The sequence below is a fragment of the Sturnus vulgaris genome, chromosome 5 (assembly GCF_052056855.1).
Source record: "Sturnus vulgaris isolate bStuVul1 chromosome 5, bStuVul1.hap1, whole genome shotgun sequence".
Classification (NCBI taxonomy): Eukaryota; Metazoa; Chordata; class Aves; order Passeriformes; family Sturnidae; genus Sturnus; species Sturnus vulgaris.
The window spans coordinates 65,482,902-65,506,161 of record NC_142247.1 but is presented as its reverse complement, the minus strand read 5'-3'; the positions used below and the strand labels follow the sequence as shown (position 1 = coordinate 65,506,161).

At 35.6% G+C, this 23,260-nt stretch overlaps 1 protein-coding gene across 1 annotated transcript in view; it reads left to right on the top strand.

The window, feature by feature from the left end:
- Positions 1 to 23,260, top strand: part of PCLO (piccolo presynaptic cytomatrix protein) — a 322,162-nt gene that overhangs the window by 151,679 nt on the left and 147,223 nt on the right. The window contains exon 6 of the mRNA XM_088165885.1: positions 3 to 2,014. Coding sequence (XP_088022011.1) covers positions 3 to 2,014 — 2,012 coding nt within the window. The remainder of the gene's footprint in view (positions 1 to 2; positions 2,015 to 23,260) is intronic.

Below are 23,260 nucleotides of genomic sequence, written 5' to 3'. Positions count from 1 at the left end.
AGGTGAGGTTATGGATTACTCAAGCAAGACTACAGGTCCATATCCAGAGACTCGGCAGATTTCTGGCCTTGGGCTCAGTACACCACAGTATTCCCAAGCAAGAATTGTGTCTTCTGTGGGCTCCCAGTTTGGCGTTGGAAGTGTTTTAAGATCATCCAATGGTGTTGTTTATTCTTCAGTAGCAACTCCAATCCCATCCACATTTGCCATCACCACACAACCTGGTTCTATTTTCAGTACAAGTGTCAGAGATCTACCTACTCTCCAAACAATTGACTCAGTGCCCTCTTTATCAACTTTGCAACAGACTCAACCACTCCCAAGATCATATAGTTTCTTGACAACTGTGGCAGCTGAAAAAGACAAAGCAATTACTGCCGTTGGTATGGAGACAGGGTTACCACCTCATTCTATAGAAACTATTACCACTGAGCCAACCAGCTTGATACCTGCTTTAACCACAACATCTGAAGTATATACAGATGTAATTGATGATGAGGTTGCCCTTCTCATTGCCCCTGAAGAAGGCAAACAGCAGCAGCTTGATTTGGAGCGGGAACTTCTTGAGCTTGAGAAAATTAAGCAGCAGCGCTTTGCAGAAGAGCTGGAATGGGAACGTCAGGAAATTCAAAGATTTAGAGAACAAGAAAAGTTTATGGTGCAAAAAAAGCTTGAGGAGTTGCAATCCATGAAACATCATCTCTTATTTCAGCAGGAGGAGGAGCGACAAGCTCAGTTTATGATGAGACAAGAGACATTAGCCCAGCAGCAGCTGCAGCTTGAACAATTCCAACAGCTTCAACAACAGCTCCACCAACAGTTAGAGGAGCAAAAACTTCGTCAAATATATCAGTATGGTTATGACCCTGCAGGAACTGGCTCACCACAAACTACCACAGATCAAACACTTTTGGAAGGACAGTATGCAAGCACAGAAAATGGCCAATTTTGGCCTACTGATGACACAACTACTACAGCTTCAGGGGTGCTGGGCATTGAAATTCCCCAAAGTCAAGCGTGGTATACAGTTCAGTCTGATGGTATCACCCAATACATACCCAGGTCTGGTATCCTAAGCTCAGTTTCAGAAATGTCTCTTAAGGATATTGATGTAAGAGAGGAGAAGCAGTTGAAAAAGAGAAGTTCTATGCCCAAATTACGTGGTCCCTACGAGGAGTTTGAGCAGACCCTGGAAGAAGAGCCCCGGTGTTTCAAAAAAATAGTGGACAGTGGAGTGCAAACTGATGATGAAGATGGAGCAGAAAGAGGTTATACCAACAGGAGACGGAGAGCTAAGAAGAGTGTTGATACAAGTGTTCAGACAGATGATGAAGATCAAGATGAATGGGATCTTTCCAGCAGATCCAGAAGGAAGCCTCGTGTAGGAAAATACAGCGAGAGCACCACTGAGGCAGACAAAGCTAAACCATTCTCCAAGGTATCTAGTATTGCAGTTCAGACAGTGGCAGAGATTTCTGTGCAAACAGAACCTGTAGGAACAATAAGAACACCTTCAATCAGGGCCCGATGGGATGCTAAGGTTGAGATCATAAAGCATATTTCAGCTCCAGAAAAGACATATAAAGGAGAAAGTCTGGGATGTCAAACAGAAACAGCATCAGACACTCAAAGTCCCCAGTATCTGTCAGCTTCATCTCCTCAGAAAGATAAAAAACGTCCAACACCATTAGAGATAGGATACTCATCCCACCTTCGTCCAGACTCCACATTACAGGTAGTCCCTTCCCCTCCCAAATCTCCCAAAGTTCTCTATTCACCCATTTCACCCGTTTCACCAAGCAAAGTTATAGAGTCAGCATTTGTACCTTATGAAAAACCTATGACTGATGACATCAGCCCTCAGAAGATGCTGCATGCTGACATGGCCAAGGTTCCTCCATCAAGCCCAAAGGCAGCAAAGATGATGCAACGCTCTATGTCTGATCCTAAGCCCCTGAGTCCCACAGCAGAAGACAGTTCCAGAGCTCAGTTTCAGTACACTGAGGGTTTTATGGTAAGAAGTATTTGCTTGCTTTTTTTTTTTTTAATATATAATATGCAATTCTACAGCTATCAGCATGAGGACAGACAACTCATTTCCAATACTTGAGTATGTAGTCTTTTTCACACCTTGCTGAAAAATCCAGAGGAATATCTATCTGCTGTCTAAAGCAATGGTTATTTCCTTCACTGCTTTGCCAGGAAAGAAGCCCATATTTCAGTCCTACTAGTATTCAGGTAGTAACACAACATTTTGTGTTTTATATGGCAATTCATTGCCAGTACAGGAGTTACTGACAATGTTTCAGAAAATTGAAGGCATTTCCTTTCTAATCATACAACATCCAGCTCTTGTGGCACAGTCTGTAGTGCATTTACCTTTAAATTACTGCATGTGCCTTTTAAGAGGCAGGTAACACCAGATTTATAATTACCTTAGTTAGCTATCCTTTTTGACCCTCATGAGGTTTCTTAGCCATGTGTGATTCTGTGGAAAATATTGTGTCCCAGTGTGTGCATCTTTTATCTTTCCCAGACTAAAAGGTCTCATATCAAAAATCCATTTTTAATTTGTTTGTTTTGGATAAGGAGGATTATCAGGAAGTTTTGCAAGTTTGGAAGGCTATTTCTCATAGGGGTCAGAGGAGGCTGACATCAGTAGGATCAAAATTTTCATTTCTGCAGTATTTCTTTTCCTTGAGAAGTAAGATTTCATATTTGGGAATCAGATTGATATTTATAAATAGGAGGAATAAAAAGTACCTTTATAATATGATATGTTCTTGGCTGTCCTTTTATCTGAGACCATTCCCTTCTGTCAGTTGATGTGTCAGTATCTTTTTGGAACTCTGGAAGAGTTGCTGTTCAGCAATATTTATCTTTTATGTCCAGTTATCTGTGAATACAAGTGATTAGTACAGACTGGATAGGATAAAGAGGATTTGTCCTCTCTGTGTGATAATTTGTATTTGCTTTCAAATGCAACATTATCTGGTTATACCCTCCAAGGCTCCCACTGTAAGTAGTTCCTGCAGCTTCAGTATTAGTGCAGTATTAAATGCTTCCCATGCTGTTACTGCTTAGAAAAAAGTACTTGGAAGTTTGAGGGGAAAGCCACATTTATGGCATTGACATTCTGTATAAACATCATTTGCTAATGAATGATAAGCACAGTGGGGGAATCTAGCATGAGCACTAAAGTTTCATATAGAGAATTTGGAACAGCATCTTGAAGAGCATTGCTCATGGATTGTAAGTCTTGGGTTCTACTTAATATTGGAGAGTAGGTATAATATTGTAAAATATTATATCATTGTAAAAAGTATAGTAAAACTATTTCTGAGAACAGATATTCAGTTCACTTATTTCACAGATACATATATATATTTAATAAAAATTGTATCCTTCTATGATGGGTGATGAATTCTATAAACAACTCATTGTTTATAAGTTTTTACAGTAGAGTTTGAACACATGCATTATTCTTTAATGAGACATGAAAACAAAGAGCTTGTACACCATTGTTTCTTTTTGTGCCAACATGCTCCCTACGGTTTTGCCTGGAACCCAAACACCAATGATCTGTATGGTTTTCACTAATGGGCAGCTATCAGGCAGCAAATAGCCCATGTCTCAAAGTAGTTTCAGCCTAAATAAAGGAGTGGGACATTTTTATGGAAGGTAGGGTAAAAATAGGCAAACACAGGGAAATTTTTAATACTTCCATGGATATGAAGTGGACTGCAATAACTTGGCCATGCAGAAGAAGGTGAGGAAGCTGTTCTGTAAACTTCCCATGACCATCATGGACAACTTCAGCTTTGATACTATGTTAAGTGTTAAGCTTGTTATACTCTGATACAGTTTTGTTCATTTTGTATTTGAGGTTCAGTTAGCTTATGCTGAGATCAGGTACATGAAGTTTAAAGGAGGGAAAGGCACATGGCCAACAAGAAAGAAAATATTTACAGTGATCCTTGAAGGATGTAATCGACGAATGTAATCAGCATTTGGAAATAGGGGCATAAATTGCTTTATCAGTTTCAGTTCTCAATTACTCAGTCCAGTTATATTATGAAGGAGAGTTCTACAGTACAAGATCTAAATTATCTAGTTTCCACAAGACTTACAGTATTCCCTTCAGCATGTCCATTTATTTATACCATGGGTTTAGGGCTGTATCATCTTAAAGCACAGGAAAGACTAGACAGTGATTTATTTTGTACATTTTATCACATTCAAAAGTTCCATGAAGGCATCCACACAGTGCCATTGTTGGTAAAGTATCAGCTTGTTGACATTTTTTCAACTGTACATCTTTGTTGTTAGACCCACATGGTGTTGTTATACTTAAGTTTAAATACAGGATCACTTTTGGACTATTCTTCTAAGTGTGAAAGTAAGGTACTGCCTTAACTTTGAAATATTTTTGGCACTGGGACTGTTTTTGATTCATTCTGTGTATGTACATTACCAATAACAGCTAAAGACTTTGTTAATTCTCTGTGTACACTTTCTGCCTCCTGACTGTAGAGTTCCTAATTTCCTAGTTAAAAAATGGAAAGGGAGAAAGGGACAGTTATGTCATTCAAAAGAGTGAAGTTCAGTACAGAAAAACTTACAAAAGTGCTCACTATGAAAAAGAGAATTTACTAGAGCTGAACATAAAAGAATAAAATGGAAATGAAAGATTGATCTTTCACTACCTTAAGGAAATGGAATGTGTATATGAATATTTTTTGCATGAATGAATATCCCATTACTTTTTTAATAGTTCATGAATCAGGGTTATGTCTTGGTCTGCATTCATAAACATTTCAGATGAAAAGGGTGTAGGTGAAAAGGGTGTTCATGTATTCATGTATATGATTCACAGGTGCTTTTTTCATGACAATTGAGAAAAAAAGTTGATTCTTACACAATTGGTGGGACTAAAAGAGTAAGAATAAAACTTATCTCTTCCTAAGATTTACAATTAAATGATAACTTGTCCTTCAGACAGTGCCCTTTCATCAGTCATGAACATCTTCCAATGGAAAATGCTTTTTTACAACATTTCAGGAAAAGATATTATGGAGACTATGACTAAGATGATTAAACTATCTCTCTATGTCTCAGAACTGTTCCTTTAAATATAATTTTCTTCTTTAATGCAGCTTGTAAAGGAAATTATTGCAACATTTTATCTAATCTAGTGTAAGTGAAAGGCTGAAAAGTAACCTGGTAGCTAATCACATAATAAAAAAATCCAGGTAGCATTACTTTCAGTGATGGCACATTAAATTTTTCGAACAACAAGCTATGTGGTTACATTATAATTGCACTTGCTTTTCTGTCATAGTCATTGTCTCTATGTGAACAGTGGAAAGAATATAGATGGTAGCTTCCTATTCATCCAAACAAAAAGTATTTCTTGCCACTATGTCCCCTTTTGTAGTTCTTATGTGCTGTCCATTTGTGATACATATTAGTAGTCAAGTATAGCTGAGTCAAGAAAAAATTAGGAATTGTATCTTGTCAGCACCAAAAAAAGTTGTGAAAGCCATCCATTGGAGTTGGCATTTTGCAAAGATACCAACTTTTGCTGTTTTGTGAGCTTTGTGTCCCTTGCACTGCCTGCAGCCATCAGCTCCCCAGCACTGATTTTGTTAGACTGTCGAGTAGTCCAGCATGGTGGGGTTTAGCAGAGTGAATAGCCATAGCAGTGCTTTCCATAAGAGCACCAGGACCTGTCAATAGAGTCTGGAAGTGAAGGTTGCAAATCATCCATTCAGCAGCAACAAAAAAATTGTGAGTACCTGTCTAACATAATAAAGAAACAGCTTTACACCAGTGCACCACAGAATCAAGTCCCACGCCAGTCACAGTCATCTTTGGCACTTGTACAGATTGCATATGTGCAATCAAAGATTTGCCTTTGGATGCAAAATGTCTGTTCAGCTAAAGTGAGGCAAATTGCAGAGGATCTTGCACATGACCTGTCACATAAAACATCTACAGCTAAGCAATGCATAGACTCAGCAGAAGTGTTTGTATTCGTGAAACTAATGCAAAGACACATCTGTCAACAGCCTGTCAGCTTTTGGGTAGAAACTGTACATTTAAACTTTAACACTTAGAGTAAATCCTATCAATATGTTTATTAAGAGAGACTTTTCTTGACATTTTTATCTAGTGTGATTTACCATACTTGTAAGGCAAAAATAAATCAAGTCTTCATAATGTAGTAAAAAAAAAGTAATTATTTCAAGCAAAATCCCCAAAAATGTGTCTTTATTTACATAAGAAATGCAAGATTTCTTCTATTGCTCTATTAAGAGCAGAATTATACTGATTTTAAGTGTGGAATTTCTTTTAGATGACTTTATTAATACATTAATGTGTATCATCTTCTGTGGTATTCTGAATTTTTCAACTTTAAAACTAGAAGGTTAAGACTTCATGATTTCACAGAATCACAGAATGCTGTGTGTTGGAAGGGACCTTAAAATTCATCTAATTCCAACTTCCCCTGCCACCAGGGACACCTTTCACTACACCAGGTTGCTCCAATTCCCATCTCACCTGGCCTTAAATACTTCCAGGGAGATGGGGCATCCACAACTGACTTTGACAGTGTCAGACATGCTGCACATCTGAGCACTGAAAAGGGAAAACAAGGTAGTTGTTCCCAGTAGAATTAAGACCTTCCATTCATGATGTTTTGCTTGTTTATTCAGGACTAAACTGATCACCAGACTTGTAGTTCAGCAAGAAGTGCTCTCCCTGGACAATGAATAGAGAGAAAAAGGTACCTGAGAAAAATTACCCTGTTTGAAGGTGGATATTTTTATTTGCTTAGATTCCTCAGAAGCAGAGAATAGGTTCATTTCTTAATGTCATGCCAGAATGTCAGATAACATAATTCTTCTACTGTTGAAACACAAGACATAGGTGTTTCCCTCGGTTTCTTGTTATCTGAGCTTAATTCCAGCTAAAATGAGTTGGCACTTTGTTATAATTTTTTTTTAGTTACTTTGAAATATTCAGAAGTGATTTTTGGTTTGAGACATAGGTAGTAACATCGTTGTACTTCAAAAAGCTTGATTCAGTGACTTTAATTTTCCATTTTAGTTCTGTGATTCAGCCCAGAAAAAGGGAATAACATTTTGATTTCTGTAAAAACTATACTTCTATAAAAAGGAGGAATTATCTTTTGCAGAAACAGCTTCTATTTGGGTTTCAGTACAGATGGGTGTTGAGTGAGGAACCATCATTGGTAGTATCTAAATTTAAAGTACAAAGGTGTTTCACCTTTGCTTCCAAGACATCCCTGGTTTGTGGTTGAATGAGAATTCTCCAGACACTGGTGGCAACTGGTTCTTCATTTTGAATGTGCATAAACCAGTCCTGAAGAATGATCTGGGAGAAGTGTGATTTGCATCATTCATATGGCTTTCATGCAGTTTCTAAATTGCACATGCAGGAATGCCTGAGAGTGTGTTAATCCACTTAGCATCAGGCTAAGTCACTAGGCTGAATAATGCTGGTTCATTGCTTATGGATAGGAAATCTTGAGACTGAAGTTAGATTAGCAATCCAGAGAAGGTGTAGATGTTCCCCACCAGTTTCTTTTTGTGCTTAAATATTGTCACATGCTTTTTTTTGTGTGCTTCAAACAAATTTACTGGGAACTGAGTTACAAAGACAATCTCTGTCAAATTTAAAAACAATTCTCAAAATCTTATCCTTGTGTAAATAATGAAATAGGACTTATCTATCTTTTCCTTTGACCATGTTGTTTTGGCTAGATTTAAGATTATTTTTTCCACCAGTGGTCTGAATTATTTACAATTTAGATTTCTATTAACATTTCAAGCTACTGTTTCCCGTGAAGTATTTGAAATCCTTCAGAATAACATTTATGTGACTGAAGTGAAGCATCTTTTTTCCATCTGTCAGGTCTTCCAAAGAGACACACTATCCCACATTTGGGCAACATGTCATATTAACATTATTTTCTAAAGCACATTTAACTGGGTCAGTCTTTTCAGACTGATACTTTTATATTCGTTGGTTTCACACCTTCTCTATTCAACCAAGGGGCATTCACGCATAATAGAAAATTATTACAGTGCTCGCTCTTTTTCCTTAACAATCTTTTATAAAGCACGAGATTTATGGTAAAGTTGACAAAAAGCCTTGGTTTTATGTCACTTGGGCCTTTTCTCACCTGCTTTCAGCTTACCCATCTTCCTCTCAGTCCAGCTCTTATATAGACATTAAGGAACCCCATCCCTGGCCACGAATCCCATCCCTCAGTCTTTTACTTTCCATAAAGACAAAGAAAAGCAGAGGTACAATAGTATCGTTATGTTCACTTCTGCCTGCCTTGGTTACCGTGGTTATCCGTTTTAAGAATAATTGGAATTTTTGGTGTGGAAATAGGTAAATATCATGTTCCTTTTTTTTAAAGTAATAAGTACTGGGTATAAATTTATACAGTGGAACCAAGCAGTCACAGAAGATAGAGAGAGGGGCACATACCCATGAGCAAATTTTGGCCTGCTTCAGCTCTGTTTTGCTTCAGATCTTGATCTCCTCTCAAGATCCTACAGATTACTGTAGTAAGCATGGATAGGAGGGTAAAAGTTCTACCAGTAGAATTGTCTGACTGAAATAAAAAAGGGGATTTCTTTCATATAATTCTGGCTTCCTGCATTTTATTCTGTCTACAGTTTTATGAGCATCTTTGACTGAAATTCTGAAAGCTATACTGATAAAATAAATGTGCATTCTCCAAAAGAGCAGAAGAACAGTATCTACAAAATCTTTGTTAGAAAGAAAGCGCTGTCAGTGCTTTATTAGCAGATTGTTTGGTGCAGTAAAAGCTGAACCACAGATCAAATTAGCTGATGTAAATTGTCTGCTGTACTGTGTTTTTGTCCAAAAGAAGGCAGTCATTGGTTTGTACTGGTGTTCCCTACTGGGATTTGAGCCTGTTTGAGGCTTTGTTTACACTTAGGACAGAGCTTCCTACTGAGTTTTCTCCTGAAGAAGGCTAATTTGTTTATAATAACTCCTAACTTATTTTTAGCATATGAGATACTAAAAATTTCAAAACTCTACATTATTTTCTTAGGAAAAAATGAAAAATATTTTCTGAGCTAGATATATCCCGTATAGTCACCCCAAAAAATAAAAGTAACAAAAGGATAACATGAAGGTAGCCCAGTAAGCTTTGAGCTAGATGTGTTTGTAATACTCTTCACAGCATTATTAGCTTCATAAATTCATACCAGATCTCTGAATGTTTTCTACTTTTCTGTAGAAATACTGGCTAGACCAGATCTTCTTGTGCTTTCAGTGTTTCAAAATGCAATGTCTGCTAACAGCATCTAACAGTTTGTTTGCTTGCTTATTTCTTAGTTTTTAAATTAATAAGGCTTGCCTATGTTAGAACTAACTTTACATTTGTTCTGATTCTCAAAATCCTTCTAATCAGCCATTGTTTTTCTGATTTTTCTAATTTGTTAAGATAGACATATTGTTTTGCATATTATTGCTTCAAGATCAAATTTCATTATTAAATATTAAGAAAAGTAGTCCTTTCTGCTGCACTTCTTTACATTCTTACTCCAACACAAAATTATTGCTAAGCTAATTTTTTTTCAATGGTGATTTTTAAATGGAAGTTTCCCTTCCATCTGCCAGCTGGAAGTGAATATCTTAGGTCAATATGGTCACTGTCAAACAGGAAAGCAGTTTTAAATGTATCAAACAGGGGCTTGTCCTAGGCTTTACTCTTTAATAATTAAATTGCAATTTAAATTATGAAGAAATTACTCATATAGCATTTTTAGACTGATATAGAAAACACAATTACTTAGGAAAACAGAACTGCAGTTCAGAGCAATGTTCCAACATTTCAATAATAATAAAGACACTACAGCTACAGAAGAAAACAAAACAAAACAAAACAAAGCAGGAATATTGCTGATTAAGCAATAGCAGTAGTGAAAATGGTCCAGTGTAGTAGCAGCTGTTCAGACCTAATATGATTTTAAAATATCAAGTGTTTGCATGAAAGGTACTGGTTTTCTTGGGAAATAGTGGCACGTGGTGCCTGTGTAGGATACGTGTTGCAGTTGTTCTACCCTGCTCAGTGACTGGTGAGACTTCAGCTTTAATACTAAATGCAGTTTAGCTCAGCACCACTGAATAGTTAGAGGATGACATGTTTCAAAGTTGAGCATAAGAGAAAGGATAAAAGATGTCGACAATGTTGGTGAGACGTCTGAAGGATCTGGCTGTGTTGATGTAGAGAGAAGACCAATGCTGGACAAGATAAGAGTCTTTCACTGTGTTAAGCATTATTTCAAATAGGACAAATATTAATCACTCTTTACATCCAGTAGAGGCACAGGATGGATTATCTCAGTCTGTGGCCTGGGATATTTAGTAGATATGAACTGTATAACTGCAATAGCACAGATGCCTTGTAACTGATACATTTTAGTGAAACTGTTACATCTGAATATTGGGAATAACATAAAGGGAGAGATAGCCTATATGACTGATTTCCTTTCCAAGCCAAGAATATCTTGAGCACTATGAGTAATAGAATTATGTTTAAAGATGAAATTCTAAAATTAATTACAACTTTCTTTAGTATTCCTGGCTCTTCTTACACACAGTATCATGCATATCTTTGTTATTAATTTGTATCAATACAGCATTTATACATCAATACAGAATGCTGAGTAAATAAACCACTCAGATAGATATAAGGCCCTTTCTATAATATGAGTGATTGCAGTGATGCAGTCTTCATTTAAAAGATGGGAAGCTGAGACAAGCATAGTCAAATAGCCTAAATATCTCCTGTTTTGTTCCTTCCTTTCCTTAGCTGATGTGGCATCTACTTCCTATTTTATTTTTCTTTCCATTTATCTTCTGAAGCCTGGAAATCTCTTGTCTTCTTTGGCTGACACAAAGTAGCCTACCTAGCTAAGGTATGAAGGACTGAAAATAAAATGTTTAACATTAGATATTAGATATTAAATATTGGTGTTGAAAAATCTCACCTGATCTCATATTCTTGTTATAATCTGCAGGCACTAGTATTCCAAGGGAACAGTAGTTAATCCACTTATTTTATGGTTTTACTTTAGAGTAAGATTAATCCCACTAATTTCTCAAATGACTACAGTAAGGTTCTAAATGACTGAGACTGCTTTTCATCCTATGATCTTTCCAAAAAGCCTGTCTTCTGAGTCTTGTGTTCTTATCTCCCGGTTTTTTTCTCTCAAAACAGTGAATTTCTTAATTATTACTAGTTTCCATTTATCGATTCTGCACAGAAAAAGTTATGATTCAGTTAAAGTTAGGTTTGTAATCTGTTTTCTAAGTGCTAAAGCTCAATTAAAGAAAAATAATAAACAATTATTAATTTAATATAACTTTCATTTAATTCACTGAAACATCTTTATAAAAAATCTTTCCACTATTTTCTGGTCTCTTCAGCATGCTCTTAAGATGAATGGCTGCTGACAGATGGGAATCATAGTGCAGAAAAACTTCTTATTTACAAGACAAGGTTGGCTTTGTGATGCCAATTCAGAATTTCAGAAGCTATCTGTCAACAGTTCTCAAAGCTCACTTGGAGAGAGCAAGTTTTTCATTTGTGCTTATCTTTTCAGTTCAATTTCTCAAAATAATTTTCAGTTTTATTACCAAGAAAGAGATGAACTCTGGTAAAAAAAGTGATTTACCTGCTGCAATGTTCATCTTAGGGAGTGGAATCCATAATGGCATGGTAAGTGCTTGCAGTCCCTGCATTTAAAATGAAGATATGTTAGAGGAATTTACAGTTAGTGCTGTGCTGCCTAAGTCAACTCTTTAGAAACTCTAAATACAGGGGTTAGTCTGTCACAGGATATGGCTTAGACATCCCTGTGAAATTTTGATGCAGAGCCTGAAATTTCTCCCTTGGTGTGAGACTGCAGAGGAAGATTGCCTTTTGGCTCTCCTTCAGAAGTTCATGCATTTTGTACATCATGAATTTGGGTCTTAGTTCAATTTCTGTTCACATTCTCCATCTGTCCCTATCTTCCCTCTAATCTCTTTGCTAAACCCTACTTCTGTTTCCCAGCTGGTCTTTCTTTGACACTCTCTCTCATCCAATCTAAGTGGTTCCTATCAAAATACAGCTTTGATTATCTCACCTTACTCACTTTGCAAGCTGTTTGCTGATGCCAAATCCAGCTCAAGCATCAAGTGTGCTGGTGCTCTCACACTGCCTGGCAAGCCTTTTCCCTGGGGGATTATGGCCAAGCAGGCTAAATGGGCCAGCCATTAACTAAGAGTGAAGGCAGGGTTTGAAATTTAATACCTAGTATGGGGGAAGGTCTGAAGGAAGATTATATGCTGAGGATTTCTTTAGTGTGTGTGTGTGGGATGAGAAGTTTATCAGGTTTGATTTCTCTAAATCTGGATAATTCCTTGATTTAGACTGTCAACAGTTGCCAGAGGTGAAAAGATAGTCAGGAAGGGTGATGGATGGAGATGGATGGAGTGAATCAAAATGAGAGTTACCCACCTAAAATTTCAGTTTAATGTAGGGAAGATTTTTCAAGACTGGCTCTTTATTTTCAGCTGCTGTATAGCATTATTAAAACACAATGACATAAGACTCAGGAATTCATGAGGTCATTTGGAGGTAATATTTACTTCATTTACACATTTTCTGTAACCTCCTTCATAGCTGTTATTTTGCTGTATATATACAATGTAAGGGGGCAACAGTGAAATAAAATTATGCTTCTTGTCTGAGTTGATGCTAGAAACAATTACTGTCTTTTTTTTAGAAAGGTTACTGTCTGGGTTAATCACTTACATCATATTGATGCTCCTTTTATGATTCCTAAGTTATAACAGGAGAGATATCGTGGCCTTCTAGGAAGAATGGAATGGAATGGAATGGAATGGAATGGAATGGAATGGAATGGAATGGAATGGAATGGAATGGAATGGAATGGAATGGAATGAGTTTGTCCTTTGCCCATTTGATCAGGCACACTGTAGTATAGAGAATTTTATTGTAATGCCTTCAGATATTTCTTTAGGCAGTAAAAGTGATTCTTTAGGAAACTAAAAGTGATGTGACAGTGGTAGTGTAAGCTGCTCTGAGTCCTTATGTTCTCACAGCCTGTTTGAGCATTGCTTGTCTGAGGAATGATAACCTAGGAAGAAGAAAGCATTTTGTCTTTTCTTCCTGTTTATTCATCATTTGGCCCAAAAACTCATGATGGAAAACAAGAAGTTTTGACAATATTAAAGAAGTAGCATTTTTACCATATGTGTACACACAGACACACATGCATATATGTCAAAAAAGTAAATGGCTTTTCTTGAGGGTATTTTTATCTCAGACACAATGCAGTTATGGAACATCAAAGCTTTAATTTAATTAAAATAGATACTAAAGTCCCTAATCTTTCATTCCTTGCACAGCATTGTAGCAATTTATCCATCAAGATGTTGGTGCCTGTATAGTATTTTGAAAAACTTTCCTATCTAAACTCCTCAGTTATTGGAGATCACAGAAAAATCACATTGGAAAGGTGCTGTGGAGGTCATGCATTCCGACCTTGACCTCAAAGCTAGGCTAATTTCTAAGTTAGATCAGATGTCTACAGGACTTGCCAAGTTGAATTTTGAAAATCTCGAAGGATGGAGATTTTACTGTCTCTCTGTGCATTCTCTCCTGAGAATTCACTGCTCTTATCTCGAAGAGTGCTTCACTTCCCTTATGCAACTTGTGCATTTTCTGCTTCATTATGCTCCTCTTAGAAGAGTCTGTCTGTCTTCTCAGTACTGCTTCATTTCAGAATTGAAGACAGCAATTAGATGGTTTTTTCAAGCCCAGTTCCCTTAACCTCTCTTCTTTGAACAGACACTCTCCCTCAAACCCTGACCACCTTACTGGGCCTACACTGGGATCTCTAAATGACATTTTTAATGCTTTATGGAGATATGAAACAGGATAGGAAGAGTTGGGGGACTCACCTATCTGAGTGATCCTTCTCTTCCAGTTAACCTTGTTGTTCTCATTATCTTGAATGCAGATACACTCGAACTGCTGTTCTGCTTCACTTCAGAAACAAATTAAATTTCCTGAAGCACTTCCTATGCAGCTTTATGAAGAAATACATAGTACAGTTCAGGAAACTAGTCTATGCTCCCCATTAACCTCTCAAACCCCATAATTAGGTTAGAGTAATTTGGGAAATTGCTGGATTTGTGGTTTTGGGTTGTTGGGTTGTTTATTTTTTTTCTGCCAAAACTGCCTCCATTTTTTCCTAGATTTTTTTTTTTTTTTAATACACTTAAGTTTTAAGAAATCATTGTTTCATAAAATGACTGGTATTTTTTGTGTCATTCATAGGTGATATATACATTCTAAGATACTAATATCTCAATGTCTGTCATCATTATACATAGAAAGTCTTTCATAAATATATTTTTGATTCTTAGCTCATAGATTAGAAAATATTTCTTTCCTTCCCATGTTATGGGTAACTAGACTTGAAAAAAAATTCCTCAAAGTCCACTGATAGTATTCTGCAAAACCTCTCTCTGAAATACTTCTTTAGAAAATATGACATAAAATATTTCTATGTTTTATACAAATATAATAATAAGCTACAATCGAGGGATAAGTGATGTAGCACTGCCAAAACACTCATAAATTACATCAGAATCCCAAATTCTAGTTGACGCTCATTAATGCTATTGGAATTTCTTAGAACATGACTTTTGCTATCTTAATGTAGTAATATTTTACTATATTTGGGAAGATTAAAAAAAGTGTTTACACCATTACTGCTGAACCCTTTGTGATCTGTTATGATGAATCTACTATGATTTCAGGTCTGAGTATTTCCATTGACTTTTGAAACCCAAGAGGCTTGTGCTTGTGTTACAGAATCACTAATCTGATGGCTCTCATATAAAATTCTCTGACGTTAACAATCCACTCCTTAATTCAGTCAGCTGTGGATTATGCCTAGAGGAAATTAATTTTTTTTTCTTTGAATTGGTAATTTCTCTATTTCAAATGTAAGGAACTTTTTGTACTTTCTTTAAAACAAAATTTCTCAGTTCTGATTATTATAAAAAAATGTTCCCTAAATTGACAGAATATGGGGAGCAGGAAGGAAGGCAATTCATTTAAATTATTGAAACATTAGTGCTAGCAATTTTCCAGTAGAAAATAACGTTTAAATCTGAATTTTATATTGAAGAAGTTAAAAGTTTGCACAGGAAGAAAGAAAGAGTTTTGTACAGTAGAGAAAAAAAATAGTGATAGTTTTTCAGCTGCTTATGGAGAGAAAGAAAAAAAAGAACCTGGTCATTTTCAAGTTGCAAAAATAGAAAGTTATTCTCTTGAAACATATTTTTTTCTATCTCATTTAAAAGAAAAAACAATTAAAACAATTAAAAGAATACCTCACCAAAACCAAAACCAGACGACCGTGGGTTGTTTTTTTCCTTTACTACTCGTTCCTACTGCAAATGTTTTATAAACAACAACAATAAAAAAGAATGTTTTTGTTAATCGAGAAAGATTTTCTGTTTGACTTGTTCTGGAAGTATGGACAATACAGTCAATAAAGTAAATGGTAGAATGGCGAAAGTGACAGACATTGATAATCAGCTCCATTTGCTTCAAAGCCTGGAAGGAGTTCAATATATAGAAAAGTTCTGAATGTGTGCATTGAGCTGGAGATACCAATAGAGTAGCTGAGACTCTGGAAGTCTCATTTTTGCATCAAACTTTTGATTTTTGTTTTTATTTTAGTAATTTTTGATGTGTATCTTAACCATGTTGATATGCTATATTGCACAGACAAATTAGTAATAAATTAAGAAATAAGCTGAATCAAGAAAGGTGTCCTGCTCAAAAAAAGTAGAAATTTGAAATAATGTATGTTTTAACTTCAATGTCCTAAACATTTTGTAATTATGTAATGGGGAGAAACATGTAAATGCTTTCAAATATTTCTGTGTATCTCTGATCCTTATTCCTGAAAGTCTCTGTCATCAGTTTTGAGTTTTCTGCTGAAAGTATAGGATTTCAAATAATTTAGTACTAAACTTCAAAGCATTTTTTTAAGAAGCATGTTACAAATACTTTCAGAATATTCATTGTTTAAACACAATTTGGAAATCTAGTGGCCAACTGAGAATGAGCAAATTTTAATTTGTTCTTTATAATTTCTCCTGAGCTGATTATACAGAAGGAAGAAGAGACATAAGAACAAGTTGACGGTTTTCAAGTGTTTTGGTTTTTTCACTTGCAGTTCAATAACTGGAAATCACTTTCATGATGATTGAATCTGCAACACAATTTCGGTTTAAAATCCATCTAATTCAGCCCTTCCCCCATGACATTGTCTAAGTCATATCTTTTCAGTAAAAAATGAGATTGTCAACTGATAGAAAGTCATTTTATGTTTTCCCAAAAGAGAGCAGAGCAGATAAAGAATAAATGTTTCATCATTAATTCAGTGCTTAGTGTTTATGTGTAAAATGTTGTTCAAAGAGCACGGTAAGGAATTTTGTTTTGCACAGTTACACACAGAGCTCCTGGGTGATGCATTCTGAGGTCAATGCCATCAGTGCCTCGCCATTGGAGATCATCTTCATCACTATTCAGCAGCCTGGCTCCTGGCTGCTGGAAGTACAGCAAGGTACTAGAATGATTGCTGTGCTTTTAGAAGAGGAATCTAAAAATTAAATTATTTCATATTACATGAGTAAATGCAAACAGCTGGTGCTGTAAGTTTTATGAATTCTGTAATGTTTATAGAAAGGCTCTTTTGTTTATACTCTTATCAAAGATCTATGAACATAAATATTGTCATCTGAAAATGAAGTAAAACCATATAGATGCTTGACTTGATGACTTAGAAATTATATAAAAGCAATGTTCATCATGGAAGATGACTTGATGTTCACTATCCTAGTCTTTCCAAGGCTCGAAAATCAGTGCATGATTGATGCTAAGCTATATTTTTTTATCAGTGTGAGCTCAGAGGCAAATAAATACTTGGCTAATAAATCTGAGACCCTTTAAACATTAACTTTTTGCAGGATCAAAATAGTTTAGCTAAGAGATGTTGCTTTTCTTAAATAATATACAATATTTATAGTTTAAATAATACCAATTAATACAAAAATAGTCAACATTTTCAAAGCATGAAGTAGATTTTCTTTTTTATCTTCTCATTTAGATCTAGGTAGTCCTAAACTGGTAACAATCTTACGTTGCCCAGAGAATCAGACTTGACTCAAAACAAGACAAATTGAAACAAAATCTCTGTAACCATTGATTTTATACAGGTGAACTTATGACCAAAACTATTTTTCTGCATCAGACACTGTCTAACACCCAGTTATTTAGTGTTTCAAGTAGGCATTCCTCATCTCTATAATGCTATTAAACATGCCATTATGGCCTGTTACTGGATGCTGACTTTCAGAATTAAACTGTTTAAAGTTTGTGTTCTTGTCTTTTCATCCTAGCTAAAGTTCTCAGTGGTTGCATTGTGCAGTGAATGTTTAGAATAGCCATTTTCATGGTTAGCCATTTTTTCTTGTTTTCTAAGTAAATACTAGTTAGTAAGTGCTCTTGTCATGTTTATCCTGATACTCTACAGCCTTCACTTTTTCTTGTTTTGTGTAATACTGTTTTCTTAGACTTTTATAGTGCTGGATCTTTGTCTCCAGAAACATTTTCTTCTGACATCCTCACCAGCTAAGAACCATTAGTTATTTCTGTCTTTTTTGAGACAGAACCAAACAAATCACACTCACACACAACAGTTCTGCTCTCAACCCATAAATACTGTCATTTCTTATCTGTAAGGGGATGTATCTGTTCCTTGGGCTGCTATAGATCCCAGTGAGCATCAAACTATTTGAGACTTCAGAACAATCATTTGACTTTCTATTGACATCTCTGCACCCAAAACATATCAATTACATGATTGCAAAGCCTGATACTTTGTGAAGATGTCACTAATATATTAAGTAGCCATTAGTTTTCAATGGTTTGGACTAATTTTTTAGCTCTTGCTCTTCTACTGGTCTGGAATGTGCATTTGGATGATTACATATATTTCAGGGATTCATTAATTTTCTTTTCTTTGTAAGCTCTGGGTTTGCTAGGAATTTTAAAACAGTAAATAAAACACATTAAAAAACAGGGAAGGAAACCAACCCAAATCTGTCGTTATCCTATGAACATCTTTTAATGATTATTTCCTGTGTTTCTGTAGTGAAAAAAGTTATATTGCATGTTCACAGTGATTAGTATAGTCCATATGCATATAATGAAGCAGAGCTATTTTTTATCTGGATTTTTTTTTTTTTTTAATTTATGGCAGGAGTGGACAAAGAATGTTTTGGAACAAGAATAATAGGAGAACAGAAAATGAGATGGAAGAAAAGAGCCTTTTTCATTTTGTATATGCAGTGAATATATATCCTAGATTCCAGGCCAAAATTCTGTTTCTCATGTTCCTTTTTTTTTTTTTTTTTGGTTACATATGTAGGTTTAGAAACTGCAAATGGCACATCTTTCACATAACTGATTTTTCTGCTGCCTTATCTTTATTTTTAGCATCATTAGTGTTTAAAAGTAGTCTTTGCTAACTTTCTGTCTTCCTGTCCTGCTTGTCACAAGAAGCAGAAATGGGAACAGGAAGGTCATGATTCAAAAATAGTGTAATTGCTATTAAAATAGTAGGACGAAAATTTATTAAAGGTTACTTCTTTCTTCTTCCTCTACCCTACATAGTTGCATTAAATATCACATTGCATACAGGGTTGTCATCTGATGCAATTTATCCAGGAGTGGAATACTTCCTCCTCTGAAAATGAATATAGATTACAATGCTAGTAAATGAAATTTTATTTAATAATTGGTAAAATAATCAAATATAAATATTATCACCAAATATGCCTTTAAAGATAAGAAAGAGAATGTTCTAAAAATTCCGTTTTATTCAGTTGAGCTAATTAAGACCAAGCTGAGTGCCTTGTCTGGATTTCTTTGGTAAAGAGATGGAGTTGATGTCCAATGTTGTTTTAAATACAAATTATGAAGATTTGCAATTTCTCTTTCCCAGCTCCATGGATTAAATCTGGTGCAGTATCGACAGAGAGCAGAATAGATGTAAAAGTAAACAACCAAGCAACAACAACAAAAAAAAAAAAAAAAAAAAAAAAAAAAAAAAAAAAAAAAAAAGTAAACCGAAAAAAATTGTTTCCTATATTTTAAAATATTAAAAAAAAAAACAAGAAAAAGAAGACAGGTAATCTATTTCACTTTGGTGTCTATTTTAACAGATAACACGGTGAAAGCTGTTTTGCTTCGATGAGAAGAGACTGTTTTGTATCAGTATAGCAGATTTCTGTATGTGTTTATTAAAGTGTTAATGCTTTCTTTAAAAATTGGCTTTCGGAAGGTGGGTTGGGAGGAGAGGTTAATTTGGTTTTGTTTCATTTGTGTTACTTGGAAATGGATTTGTATCAAACTAGAAATGCCATTTTTATATGAGAATAAGAATAGGAATATGGAGTTTTGTGTGGTCTGGCTAGTATATGTTCTCACTGTAGAAAAAGTGTAACGGAAAATCCGGACATACTGTGAGTGGTTTTCACACCTCCTAAGTTTAGCCATCTGTGGCAGATGATCTACTCTGTGTGTTTGTTGTCAGGTTCAACTGCATTTCTTTAAAAGGTGTGAGGATTACGCCTGCCCTGGGATCAACTGAGCGTATTTTAGGGGGAATTATTATGCTTCATAAAATGAGGGATGGAGGGAGAGAGGAAAGAAAAGTTTCAGGCAGAAGGAAGTTTAAGGGAGCCACTGAGAAACTGCAGAGAAGAGAGTGAAATGTACTCTCAACATGAACTGAAGGAAAAATCAGCTTGTTCAGCTGAGGCAGAGGGCCTTGTGCAGAGTCTACTGCAAGACCTGAAAGCTGGTGAGTTCTTGGAATTGATTGAAGCCTGGAAGACAAGTATCAGCAATTAAGGAGAGTTTCCCAAACTTCTTTTAGTTTCTAATCTCTTCTAACAGTGTGTAATATTGGGACCATGGTATATAGTACCAGAGCTGAGTAAGAAATATGCTTTCCACCAACAGAATGTGTTATATTGGTAATTTTAAGGCACTTTTGGAAAGCGAGGGGCCCGGAAATTTGATGCAGACCATTCTGCAGGTGCATAGCAGTATGGATGAAGTCAGGGCTGAGCAGAAAAGACAAAAAGAAGGCTTAGCTGTGATGGCTGTAGAAAGACCTGAATTAGGCAAGTGGGCACTTGGTGGGTTTGTCTAATCTGTGCCTTACAGAAGCAGCTACAAGGCCATTGTTCCCCACATTTCCCATAAATGAACTTCATTTTAGAGAAAATGGTTAATCAGGGCTCTGCTCACTCTGTCACCTTTAATCTTAGACCGGGGAAGTAAAGCATGAGTACAGAATAAAGTAAATATTGCCTGAATCATCAAATTGAGCCAAACCCAGAACCTTTGATTGCTGAGGAGAGGTGTAATTTCTGAAGAATTGAAGAGGTGGTGAGATTCCTGCAGAAAAAAAAAGGATTAGAACTCTGCTTCAAGTAGATATTGCATGAGGACCCAAAAGCAGGAATTGAAGCTGCTCTGGTAGTGATGAGTGGGAATGACCTCCTGTCTTGAGACATTTACAGCTGGAATCTGTGTTACATGCAGCTGTTTCCACAGTTGTCAAGAGAAACAGGTGTGATTATGGAGTGAGCTGAAGGAAAATTGCACTTTCTTTCAGTTCAGTAGTCTGGAGAACTAGCTCAGATTAACTCTGCACATGATGCCTGTGCTTGGGCAGATGATCCTCACTCTTGTGAACAAACAAGGGCTGTGGCACACCATGTGGTGTCTCGTCAGCTACCATCCTGTGGAGGAAGTCTGTAGTGAAGGAGAGGCAGAAAAAGCCAAGATTTTCTCACACCATTTTTGTCTGTATTTTTTTTTTTTTCCCTTGTGAATCAAGATTGATATTTATTTTCTTTCAAAGATGAAGGGGGGGTTTAGTGTGGATTGTTTCAGAATTTCTTTGTTTTGGTTTGTTCTGGGGTGTTTTTTTGTTTTTGTTTTTTTTTCTTTTGTAATTCTCCCTAGAATTTTGCAAAGGAGACTGATATTTGTTAAAAACAGATGGTGCTAATTCAGCATATGCATATCATACTGATAAGTATAAACTGTTCTGAATTTTTCTCATGAGTATTTTCTGGCCAGAATTCCCAGTTAGATTGCAAAGGAAAAGAAATTAAAGTATATTCTCATTTACTGGGAAAATATTCTTTATAATCCTGTAAAATTTTCCATAGATGAGATCTGAGTTTCAAACAAAATGTATTATTCTGACTGAGGGGTATGACACATAATGGTTTGTGTGTTACATTATGAGAAACAGTGTATCACTGATTACTATTGGTGAATGAGCCTATGCTAAATATTTCATTACATGCAGAAAGACTTATTCCAAGTTAAAGGTAAAGTTGACTGATACCTTTCTCTTCTGCCACAAGTAACTTTGCAATCAACAAATCCCAAAGCTAACAGTTAATATTTTGGTACAATATCCTTTAATAGAGCTTGTTTAAATTACCAGTGGCAGAATCACATTGCCTCTGTACTGAAACACATTACAAAGGTACAGTTCTTTGTTATTAGTTAGCTAAATCCAAAAATTTGTCGTGTTGGAGACAGGGTTCATCATATGCAAACAATATCTGTATCTTAATCTATCACAGGCATCAAATTGTCCATCCACACCAGAGAACTTTTGATATCTTTTGACAACTTTTGATATCTTTTGATAACTTTTGATAACAGATAAAGAAGTTCTGAGTATTTTCATTTCTGTATTTACGTAAAATTATTTTTAAACTGTCAGTGAAACAACAGAGGGGAGACAAAGAAGTGGTGACTGATAAAGAAACGCTAATTATGTTGTAGTATAATGTACAATATTATAGTATAGTACATAGTCATCATGAATCTACAGGCTTTGTCAATCATGTTAAGCACCTACCTCAGAGGAATTCTGTCATTTTTATTTCTCCATATAGTGAATCTTTCTCTTGTTCAAGTTACTGTTATTCAATACACGGACTCCTACATAGACTCTTTGTCCTCTGTTTTGTCATTTATATCATAATCTTCTGGGTTGTCAAAGTAAAATATGCTTAACAGTTCTCCTTTGCAGAAACTTTCCTGACTCATGTGGAAGACAGTGTACAGAAAAATCCATTCATTTTGTTCCTTTTTTTATTTTAAACAAAAATTGGATCTATTCTTGAAAGTAATTAGCAAATGAAGATAGATTTTAATTCATAGACAAAGGGACTTTTTGTCCCCTTGTCTTTTAAATTCTTCATTAGGCTTTGGCCCTGGAGTAGGGCTGTAGTACTTCATCTTTCAGAGTATGAGCTAGAGTTAATAATGAAACACAATATTGCAACAAGGGTAAAATAGTATTTGCTTTCTGTGAAGTCCCTCAATAGATTTTAGTATACTGATATATAAATACTTGAGAATATTTAACATATCTTAGTACAAAGCATATAAAGACAAGCATTTAGGAAGCATTAGTAGGTATTGCCTGCATTGGAGCTGTATATTTCCTGTAATGTTTTCAAGCTTTTCATAGCAAAGTATGAAATCTGTATTTGTCATTCAGAAAAGACATTCTGACCGTGTTCCCCTGGTTTGAGGACAGGATTTCCCCCTTCTCCTCTCCTTTCCCCCTTTCTCTTCCTTTTCCTTATTTTCCTTCTCTTCTTTCTCAGAGATTGAATGATTATGAAAATATTGAGCCCATTTGGTAAAGGTATTTCAATGCAGAAGCAGTACTCAACTGACAATTTGATTCTTTCTATTGGCTTGACAGATGCCCATTGTCTGAATCAATCTGCCAGAGATTTTTCCCCATTGCAAACTAACTGAGATACGTGTAATTCTGTATACATTTAATATAATGGAACAGTGAATCTCTCACATAAACTGCTATCCCAGTACACCTTGAAAAGAGAAGTAATATGGTTGCAAAGATAAATAGCAAAGGATAGCAAAGGGGAAAAGAAATTAGGAATAAAAAAGAGAATTAGTTTTGAAGGTAACGTTACTGTGAATTAACCAGAAATGTTTCCCTTTTGCATAAAA